Source organism: Lasioglossum baleicum, chromosome 7 (genome assembly GCF_051020765.1).
Source record: "Lasioglossum baleicum chromosome 7, iyLasBale1, whole genome shotgun sequence".
NCBI lineage: Eukaryota > Metazoa > Arthropoda > Insecta > Hymenoptera > Halictidae > Lasioglossum > Lasioglossum baleicum.
The window spans coordinates 1,063,411-1,074,744 of record NC_134935.1 but is presented as its reverse complement, the minus strand read 5'-3'; the positions used below and the strand labels follow the sequence as shown (position 1 = coordinate 1,074,744).

General features: G+C 40.1%; 2 protein-coding genes across 14 annotated transcripts in view; both read left to right on the top strand.

Annotated features, from left to right (window-relative positions):
* The window catches only part of LOC143210726 (Y+L amino acid transporter 2-like), a 694,702-nt gene that overhangs the window by 364,708 nt on the left and 318,660 nt on the right, over nucleotides 1-11,334 (top strand). The gene's annotated exons all lie outside the window — the stretch shown is intronic.
* LOC143210547 (uncharacterized) lies at nucleotides 2,409-8,780 on the top strand. Of its 3 annotated transcripts, XM_076427482.1 has the most exons (4): nucleotides 2,409-6,019; nucleotides 6,069-7,323; nucleotides 7,416-7,548; nucleotides 7,620-8,780. In XM_076427482.1, the coding sequence occupies exons 2-4, from the start codon at nucleotides 7,012-7,014 to the stop codon at nucleotides 7,850-7,852; spliced, it is 678 nt and encodes a 225-aa protein (XP_076283597.1). In that variant the 5' UTR covers nucleotides 2,409-6,019; nucleotides 6,069-7,011; the 3' UTR covers nucleotides 7,853-8,780. The 3 variants fall into 3 exon arrangements, with proteins under 3 accessions (XP_076283597.1, XP_076283596.1, XP_076283598.1); XM_076427481.1 differs by having other exon boundaries at nucleotides 2,409-7,323; XM_076427483.1 differs by having other exon boundaries at nucleotides 2,409-7,323; nucleotides 7,416-7,535; nucleotides 7,620-7,793.

Below are 11,334 nucleotides of genomic sequence, written 5' to 3'. Positions count from 1 at the left end.
ACATCGCAACGAACAAGAGTTTCTCGATAATGTGAACCCTCTCCGATTTCGATGAGCTTTGGATATGTTGTCAAGTCCATGATTCTGAACAACATTTCTCTTTAGACTTTTTGGCGATCGGCTTTAGTTTACGAGATAATCGTAAAAAAAGAGAAGAAGCAGAAACTGATTGAATTAAAAACTCACGTATTCAGCCGTAAATCCATTTGCTGCTTCGAAATGTGTGTCACTGGGTCACTCGGTGACGAACTGCACAGATGTCTTCAGGTATACGGCAGTACCGAAAGTCAAGGGACGTACGGCCAGGTCGACGAACTGCACAGCCGGTGGTAGAAGGCCTAAGGGATGCGCGGTCAAGTCGACGATCCAGAATTTTACTTTCACTTTCGAATCGATAAATAATTCGTATGTTTATTTCACACAGATGCCTTGAAATTTTTCCACACTCACAATCACTGTTCACATTTGTCAACACATAGTTATGCACTAATAATAATTGCCATATCCCTTGTACTGCTGCACACATCACAACAATCAGGTAATGCAATCACTAGACTGCGGATTTCATGCATTTGCAGCAAACATGAGTAGGTGCATTTTAAGACAGTAGAGAGATTAAAATAATTTCAAAACACCATAGTATTATTTTCAACTTCTTAAAATAATCACAGTGAGAATCAAATATCTGTCTGGCTCCTGTCCCTTGTAATAGCGGCAGCCAACATTCATTTTGCATAAAGATCCGTAGTCTAGTGATTAGTTTAAATATTACTATCAAAAACACAGCTAATAGCAACCGTTAGCTTTGAATTGACAAGTCTTTGGAGATGTTCTCTCTACCGCGGCTCGAACGACACGGATTTTCCGCAAGATTTTTCTAAAGAATTTAGGAAGGGCATTTAGAGTGTCGAAATTCGAAATGCACGCTGTAGCACGAAAACGACGGGACGGTTAGAAGAAAAACAGGATACGAGATCGAAGGACCGCTTTATGATTTATGGCAACCACATGTTTAGTTTTTCCTGCAGATTGGTACGCAGAGTCGATGGGTAACTGTTCGAAAACAGAAAAATCATCCGTCCTTTTACCCAGCAGGGGGTAAAAATGTCAGGTCAGCGTAGTATCCCTATTGTCCTATACCTTCCTTAAGAAACTTTCTAAAAGAAGGACAGACGACGTTTTCGAACGGTTACCCATCGACTCTGCGTACCAATCTGCAGGAAAAACTAAACATGTGGTTGCCATAAATCTTACAGCGGTCCTTCTCGCATCCTGTTTTTCGTCTAACCGTCCCGTCGTTTTCGTGCTACATCGTGCATTTCGAATTTCGACACTCTAAATGCCCTTCCTAAATTCTTTAGAAAAATCTTGCGGAAAATCCGTGTCGTTCGAGCCGCGGTAGAGAGAACATCTCCAAAGACTTGTCAATTCAAAGCTAACGGTTGCTATTAGCTGTGTTTTTGATAGTAATATTTAAACTAATCACTAGACTACGGATCTTTATGCAAAATGAATGTTGGCTGCCGCTATTACAAGGGACAGGAGCCAGACAGATATTTGATTCTCACTGTGATTATTTTAAGAAGTTGAAAATAATACTATGGTGTTTTGAAATTATTTTAATCTCTCTACTGTCTTAAAATGCACCTACTCATGTTTGCTGCAAATGCATGAAATCCGCAGTCTAGTGATTGCATTACCTGATTGTTGTGATTTGTGCAGCAGTACAAGGGATATGGCAATTATTATTAGTGCATAACTATGTGTTGACAAATGTGAACAGTGATTGTGAGTGTGGAAAAATTTCAAGGCATCTGTGTGAAATAAACATACGAATTATTTATCGATTCGAAAGTGAAAGTAAAATTCTGGATCGTCGACTTGACCGCGCATCCCTTAGGCCTTCTACCACCGGCTGTGCAGTTCGTCGACCTGGCCGTACGTCCCTTGACTTTCGGTACTGCCGTATACCTGAAGACATCTGTGCAGTTCGTCACCGAGTGACCCAGTGACACACATTTCGAAGCAGCAAATGGATTTACGGCTGAATACGTGAGTTTTTAATTCAATCAGTTTCTGCTTCTTCTCTTTTTTTACGATTATCTCGTAAACTAAAGCCGATCGCCAAAAAGTCTAAAGAGAAATGTTGTTCAGAATCATGGACTTGACAACATATCCAAAGCTCATCGAAATCGGAGAGGGTTCACATTATCGAGAAACTCTTGTTCGTTGCGATGTCGCGGCGTACCACCGACACTCGCTTGCCGCCGCGGCGCGCCGGGCCAGGGCGCGCCGGGCCAGGGCGCGCCGGGCCAGGGCGCGCCGGGCCAGGGCGCGCTCTGATTGGTCCGTGTTTTTCGTTAATAACTCCTAAACAAAGCCGCAGTTGACATTGGTGCAAAGGAAAATGTCTCTTAGAATGGTCTCAGGAACCACCCCCTTTCGGGATTTTCACGAGTTTTGGGACACCCTGTATACTCAGAGAAAAATTTATTTGTCGTTCCGGAAAATATGATTAATAGCGTTATAAGAATTTATCACGGTGAGATGGGCCACGTTGGTATTGATAAAACCATACATGGAATTGTAGGACATTATTGGTTCCCATGTCTGAAGTTACGAGTAAAAATTTACATTGAATACTATTTTTTCGTCGGATAAATTGAAACCGTGGGTTAGAATAAGTGATGAATAGCTTTAAGTATATGTATATGTATTTTCACTTTTGATTCTTATTTACGTAATAGTTTTCTTTAATTATTGTATTGTATTTACGTTCGTGGTCGAACTATAGATCAGGATGGCCGAATCTGTAAGCGCGAACTATGTAATGATGAGTAATTCTGTGTGTTATTCGCGACTGGTGGCCGCTGCCCCCTGTAGGCTAATGCGGAAGACGCGAATCGTGAACGATGTTTATATAGACAGGTGTATTTGGGAGTAGAGCAGAGAGATAGAGTTGAGGATTTGAACCGAACGTATAATTGTTGTCACGGCGAAGGACTGCTCGTGTGTGTGTGAGAGTGAGAGAGATACAAGCCACGAAGGACTGTAGGCGATATCTCATTATAACATTCTATATACATATTCTTTTCTCCTATAATCCAATTCTTGTAAGTTCATGTGCAAATAAATATGTTGTCCTGACAACTCGAACTGTTACTTACTACAGTTCAAATATTGAGAGTAGCCGTATACGGCCTTTCAAGAGCCTTTTTGGCCATATTACGCATGAATACATGGGAACATTCCCTAAGGTCCTTATAGACAAACGCTTTTCGAGAATTACGGTGCGCCGCAGGTACGGGACGAATCTGTCGCATGAACTCGCGGTGCTCCTCCAAGAAAATATTTGGACCCGGCGAGAAATCGTCAGGGAGAAAGAATTCTCCCGGGAGGCGCAATGTCGTCCCGAACACGAACTCCGCCGGAGAGGCGTTCGTGTCCGAGCGGACATGCGACCTTAAGCCCAAAAGGACTGTCGAAAGCGACTTTGTCCAATCAGCATCCTTATGACACATTAAAGCAGCCTTTAATCAATCCGTTCGATGCCGGATGATAGGCCGTAGTCCTAATTCTCTCGCTTCCAGTAAGGGATAACAGTGCGGAAAATAAACGCGACTCGAATTGCGCGCCTTGGTCCGTCGTTACTATCTTCGGAGAACCGTAACGCGAAATCCAATTATCAAAGAATGCACGCGCAATCGTCAGGGCGGAGGTTTCCTTGAGGGGAATAGCCTCAACCCAGCGAGAGAATCTATTGATCATGGTCAGCAAGTACTGAAAGCCATCACGAACTGGTAACGGACCTACTATGTCGATATGCACATAGTCAAAACGACCATCAGGAGCTATGATTCTATCTGGAATCATTTTCACATGACGCGATGTCTTTGACTGCTGACAGTCGAGACATTCCCTACACCAACGTTGAATATCGCGCTGCATATCTGGCCACACATACCTATGTCTGATGAGCTTGTCAGTGACTTGCGGACCAGGATGTGCGGGCGCATGGAAAATGTTGAACGCTATTCGACGTAAGCTCGCCGGAATATACGGCCGAATAGCCTCGCCAGATATTTCACAATAAATCGAAGTATGCTCAGGGCCCCAAGATATAGCTTTGAGCACTCAGGAATGAGTGGACGACTTGCGGAGTTCCGCCAGTTGTTCATCATCCTTCTGAGCGTTTGCGAGATCAGAGAGACTGATCTCGCAGGGGAGTCGAAGTGACTCAATCCGAGAAAGGGCGTCAGCTACTACATTCTCCGGGCCCTTCACATATTCAATGTTAGTGGTAAATTGTGCAATCAGTGACAACTGGCACAATTGGCGCGGAGACGCTTTCTCGGGGCGCTGTTTAAATGCATAAATTAACGGTTTATGATCCGTTAGCACTTTAAATTCGCGCGCTTCTAATTAACAGAGCACTGAGAAGGTACATAAACTGCACAATGCCGAATCACTGTAATACACGTGATGCTACAGTTAATCACGAGCCACACAATGGCTGATCAGAAATGACTATGGAGCAATGTGAAAACACGTCTAAACTGTTCGAGCTACCAGAGCGAAGAGATCGATCGGCACGATCGACGTGCCGTCGATAATGGCGTCAGTGCTCGTGCGCTGGCGCGGCAGCTCCCCACTACGCTGTCAATGCAGAGTGGTACCCGCGACCCCACATGTGCTGTGATCGTGGTGCCATCTAGTCTAGTTCCCTCGAACTGTACTAAGCAGTCCAAGGCCATACATAAGAGCACCGACGAGATACTATTAAAGACTGCCAGCCTTGTGGGAGTTGGCGGGACTCGAATTTTTCGGTATTTCTTACGCCCTCTAGGATATATTCTGGCTCCATCCAGAGAAACAGAAGGCCAACGACAGCATTTTGTCGGTAAAGAAGACCACTGAGGAGATTCTCGTCGCGATGTATCGGGGAGAATGCGAATTATCACGAAACCATATCGATTATTATTAAATGTTACATTCTCCGCCATATTTCAGACGATGTTTTGGCATTATTGTGGCACTATTTCGAATTTTTAGCGATGTGGTATATCAGATCACTGTAACTTTCACGTTATCCCCGCGCCCGTTGCGCCCGGTTACCCGCCCCGCTGAATAGCACAGGGGCTGGCAGTCTTTAATAGTATCTCGTCGGTGATAAGAGTTGTCTCCCCCTGGCCGCGATACGCGAAGTGCGAAGCCTTCGCGAGACATGCGCACTGCTCGCTACGGCCGAAGCGCATTCTTTCTCCATGGTAACGGTGGATGCTGGTGGGAGGCAGTGGGCGCTGTGGTATGGGCAGTCTTGCCTCATTTGAGGCAAAAAAATGCCCATCCCTGCTATACACCTATGAAGTAGATATTTATAAAATCACTAATTATACATATACACTAATTTTATAACAGAAGAAATTTTGAACGAATTGCTTAAAATTTTGGGGAAAAATAGTATTAATTATTTAACTGGATTCGGTATTTCATGGAGAACCAGGAAAAAAATTATTTTCTCTTTTTTAGTGCATTTTAATATAAGCGTGGTTTTTAAAAAGTCTTTTATATATTTTATTTTCTACTTTTATTGTCATCGGAAGCAAGTGTGTATTGTTACGTCCTAAGGTGGACGTATTAAAGATTTGATAGTTTAATTGAAATTTAATTTAAAAGATTTGTATTGTGATTGGAAAGATTAGAATTGAGATACAACGCAGTTTTGAACCTACCTGCATTCACCGGCTTCGGTTCGGGTAATTGAGGATTTCTTAATATTCTATGTGAATTTTAGTCATGGAATTGGAACGTAGAAATCGAAGTTGGGTACTTTCTTTAATAAATGATTTTATTTGTTTGAATAGAAATAAATAAAAGTACAATATATTTTAAGCTCCAAATTTCAGATACATAATATTTCTCGAAATCTTATTATAATTTGTTTGTAATTACCGCTAGGTAGATTTCATCTTTTGATTAGAACAATCTTCTTGCTGAAGGCTTCTGCGTTGATTTTGAGGTGGTTTTTTCGAGGTTTGTGCTCCAAGGGCTTCTGCGTTGATTTTGAGATCGTATTGTTGATGAACTTTACTTCAATTAAGATGACACACAGTTGATAATAAGGCAAGCTGATTTTCGTTAATATGAATTGATGTTCTTGAATAGCGTACTGTGGTTTGTGTACTGTAGATTGAGCTCCTAATGAGGAGCCCTTTTATATATCGATCAATCCTTTGTTCGTAATTTTCATAAGGTGGTTACTTCATCCCCATTTCCTCTTAATCGCTTTCTTCTCTGTCACTCTCTTCTATTGTATTTTCATCCTCCTCTTGACTAAATCATAATACTCTGCGCATCTCATAGATCGATTTTTTCTTAATTGCTTTCTTCTCAGTCACTCTCTTTTGAATTGTGTGCATTGTATTTTTTATCCTCCTCTTGGCCAGATCATATTACATCTGTGTATCTCGTAGATCGATGAACAATTTATTGCTCATCGATTCTTCTGAAAAATCTTCGCAGTCTTCAGTGATGGACAGTCTTCAACGGATATTCACTCACGATTTATATTTGGAAATGACTCAATTATTTAATGAAATAAATTTCGCTACGCATTTATTTCGTTCAATAAAGATTCAAATTCAAAATGAGGTTTCCTAATTCTATCGTACGCAATGTGGTGTAATATACGATAGTACGACATTGATTATCAACAATAGTATTTAATATTTAGTTTCTCGTACAATATTATTAGATTAAGCATAAAAAGAAATTCAAATGGTATATGTTATACATGATTGATTATATCAATTATTACCGATGGCTGAACCACCGGACGTGACAGTATGGGTGCGTTCCGTTTCACGCTTCAACGCATGAATCGCTCAGAATTCCCTAGATCCCCACCACTTCTCGCGCATCAGCTACCACAGCTCTGAGGTGAAGCGTTTGATGCGAAGTTAGTAGCGCTAAATTTGAAAGCAGTTTCTGTCAAGCGATTTTGTCACGAAAATGGATACTATTACTGCTATTCCTGAATTACGTGAGGAAATTGAACACCCCAACAAGTCATTCACGTGGCCTGATGGGGCAGTACTTCTCCTAATAGATTTATATAGGGAAAAGGAAGCCGAATTTAAAAACGGCTTGAAGAGACACAATGTAATTTGGAAGGAGATTGCAGCCCAACTGCAGCAATGTAATTATGCTGTAAATGGGCTGCAATGTTCGACAAAATTTGCCGGTCTACGTCGTACTTATAAAAATATAAAAGACCAAAATAATAAAAGCGGCAACGCGTATAGCAGTTGGGCCTTTTATTCTGTAAGTATATGCTTATGTGTATAATACGTAAAAATGTAAATACAATACTATCTATTATGTATAGATTTATAAAATTTATTTTGTGGTTGTAGGCCATAGATTCACTTATTGGCGATAGGGCCTATATGCAGCCTCCAGCTGTAGCATGCAGCGAAGGGCTAGAATTGATTACACCTATAACCCAACCAGGTTCCAGCTCTTCCTCGTCCATGGTTGGATCCCAAAGTAATAAAATATATATATAAAAAAATATTATTAAAAAAAAATATAAAAAAAAATATTAATATGTATTACAGGTACGCCTATTAAAAAAAGACGGGTGGAAACCATTTTAGAAAGCCACATAGCAGAACTAAAACAAGAAAGAGAATTAAGAAAAATTCAAAGAGACGAAGAAAGGAGGGCAGCGGAGGAAAGGAAAGAAGCCAGACACAGAGAAAGAAAACAGGAAAGAGAAAGAATGCATTCTGAAAATATCGAAATTCAAAAATCTTTATTAAAAGTTTTAGAAACACTAGCAAATAAATAATAATATATATACGACGTAGACCGGCAAATTTTGTCGAACATTGCAGCCCATTTACAGCATAATTACATTGCTGCAGTTGGGCTGCAATCTCCTTCCAAATTACGATGTTCCTCTTCAAGCCGTTTTTAAATTCGGCTTCCTTTTCTCTATATAGATCTATTAGTAGAAGTACTGCCCCATCAGGCCACGTGAATGACTTGTTGGGATTGGGGTGTTCAATTGTTATATTGTTTATTGTATATTGTATATTGTTGTATTTATTGATTAATGACTAAATAATAAATTCATTGTCCAAAAATGGAAGAAAAATATATTCTGTTATGTTACGCTGTTCATTCAGTGATTATATTAATGTTAATATATATAAAATAAATAATGTGCTTTACTTGCATCTGATTTTTTCAAATCTACCGCTAATGCATCGGCTTCGCATCAAACGCTTCACCTCAGAGCTGTGGTAGCTGATGCGATGTTAATGCGCGAGAAGTGGTGGGGATCTAGGGAATTCTGAGCGTTCTGATGTGCGCATTGAATGCAACGGAACGCTTCTCTATGCGATTCATGCGCTTGAAGCGTGAAACGGAACAGACCACTTTGTCTGGGCAGGGCCCGCTCCAGCGGTTACGACGCCCCAGGCAAAAAAATAAATTGCTGCCCCTTTTTAAGCACTAAGCACCGCGCTGAACAGAATGACCCTTTTTTTTTTAGCAAAATCGTCTGGCAAGGGTAGTCTGAAATTTTCTATTAATTGAATATTTAAAACATCAATATTTTTCTCACACTTGCAGCCAAAGCCAAAATGGCGCCCCTAAGTTTTGGCGCCCCGGGCAAATGCCCGGGTTGTCCCCCCCCTAGAGCGGGCCCTGGTCTGGGACACCCTGTATATTAGTGGTTGGTATATGTAAATAAATAGGCTTTATTTTATTTTATTACCGAGATAGCATTATGGCTGAACAATACATATACACGTGTGCAATGGCACGTGTTTGACAAGATCGTAATAATTCAGAGCGAATATAACAATGGAGGAGCAGTTGCGTCAGTACTGAGCATTTAATAGCCCCATTAGAGTTTATTAGCAGTCCGATACCCATCATCGTATTGCACCTCTCGATAAGCAACGAAGGAGATTATGCACTGGGTGCAACGTTCTAACTCGGGAACTGCTGTGCTGCAGCCTCCTTGCACTAATAACCGTCCCATCGCTTCTTTACTAAAAATTAACTGTCCATTCGATGCGAATCATCAATTCATCAGTTTGCCACTTGGAACGGACAATTTCTAAACAGTTGCTCATTGTACTTCCTCATTGTACACTTCCAGAATACATTTCATTTATTATTCAGCATATTAGCAAACTAAATGAGCGATGACGCCAATTAATTTTCTAATTCTCGACAGTAATGCAAGAAATAAAAATGCTCACAATTTTGAATGTGCACATACAAAATAAACGACCTCAGCAAATAAAATGAACCCAACAAATTTTTTAAATAAAGAACTAGATTGAAACTTGGAATTCTTCACAACAAAACAATGAAATCGACATGAAATAACTACAGCTACGTTTCCAGGGGTGCGTTCCGTTTCACGCTTCAACGCATGAATCGCTCAGAATTCCCTAGATCCCCACCACTTCTCGCGCATCAGCTACCACAGCTCTGAGGTGAAGCGTTTGATGCGAAGTTAGTAGCGCTAAATTTGAAATCAAAAATGGCTGCTGCCATGGATGACAAAACGTTATCGGCTTTAACGTTATTTTTGTTAAATAAAAACATTGAACAAGTAGAATTGAACAATTGTAGTAGTGATTCGAGTGATACTACGGATATGAGTGACAGCGAAGATGAATTCAGCGAAGATGAATTAGAAGATACTTTTTTAATGACTTCTTCTCATTCGTAGCGCATTCATAATTGTTATTCGTTTCTCTTTTCCCAATTCTACTGCACTACTGCGTACAAGGCTAGCTTCCTCGTCAAATATGAACTGTATTTCTGCGGGCATTTCATCATTTTGAAGCAGGCAAATATTGTGTAATACACAGCATGCTAAAGTGAATTCTGGAATATTTATGGCGTCTGTTAATGACAAACAATCCAATAGTGCCCTAAAGCGCATTTTCAGGGACCCTATAGCACGTTCAACTGCCATCCTCGTGGATGACAAACAATAGTTAAAATTTATTTGCCGGTTTGTCAGATGTCCATTATTCCGAAAAGGCACCATTACGTGGGGATGAATGGAATATGCAGCATCTCCGATAATATGAGAATTATTCGGAAAATACTCTGCAGGTAATTCAAGAAAACGGGCTACTGGAGAGTTCCGAAAAACTCTAGAGTCGTGGACCGATCCAACCTGTCCAGCATATACGTGTGTAAATTGACCAAGAGAATTACATATTACTTGCACGTTGATGGAATGAAAGCCTTTTCGATTAATGTATGAGTTTGCATCTTCAGAGGGAGCTCGGATTTTAATATGCGTCCCATCAATAGCTCCAATAACATTGGGAAAACCGCATGATTTTTCAAATTCTTGCATTACATTAACAGCAACTTGACCTCTTGGCCATGTAATAAATCGAGGAGCAATACAATGGAGAACAAATGTAACACGTCTTAATGCTCGAAAAGCAGTTGCTTTGCCAACTCCAAATTTTGTCGATACAGATCTGAAACAATGATATATTTATCATATAGATTAAATAACGTGACAGTCTGTAATATATTAATGTATATTGCTTCATGTAAATACCGATAAGAATCAGGAGTAGCCATGAACCAAATAGCAATAAGAAGTTGCTTTTGTGCTGGTATTGGTTTTCTACCAGAGGATTTATTAGTTTCACATAACGCTGGACCAATTATTCTTAGTACCATTTCAAAAGTTTCAGGAAAAATTCTAAAATAACGTGATATAAAATTTATTAAAAAATGTAATCATTTTAGTAACCAATTATCAAAAAGTATTTTTATTTTTAAAACAAATTATGTTACTTACCGAAAATGTTCTTTGAATACTGTTCTAGAGTAACCAGGTATAACTCGCTCGACATAATCTTCTATTTTTTCGGTTAAAACCATCTCTCCTCGCGTTTCGCCAACCATTAATATTGTATTAATTAACTCCAAATCAAAATTTAAAAAAGTATCTTCTAATTCATCTTCGCTGAATTCATCTTCGCTGTCACTCATATCCGTAGTATCACTCGAATCACTACTACAATTGTTCAATTCTACTTGTTCAATGTTTTTATTTAACAAAAATAACGTTAAAGCCGATAACGTTTTGTCATCCATGGCAGCAGCCATTTTTGATTTCAAATTTAGCGCTACTAACTTCGCATCAAACGCTTCACCTCAGAGCTGTGGTAGCTGATGCGCGAGAAGTGGTGGGGATCTAGGGAATTCTGAGCGATTCATGCGTTGAAGCGTGAAACGGAACGCACCCCTGGAAACGTAGCTGTAGTTATTTCA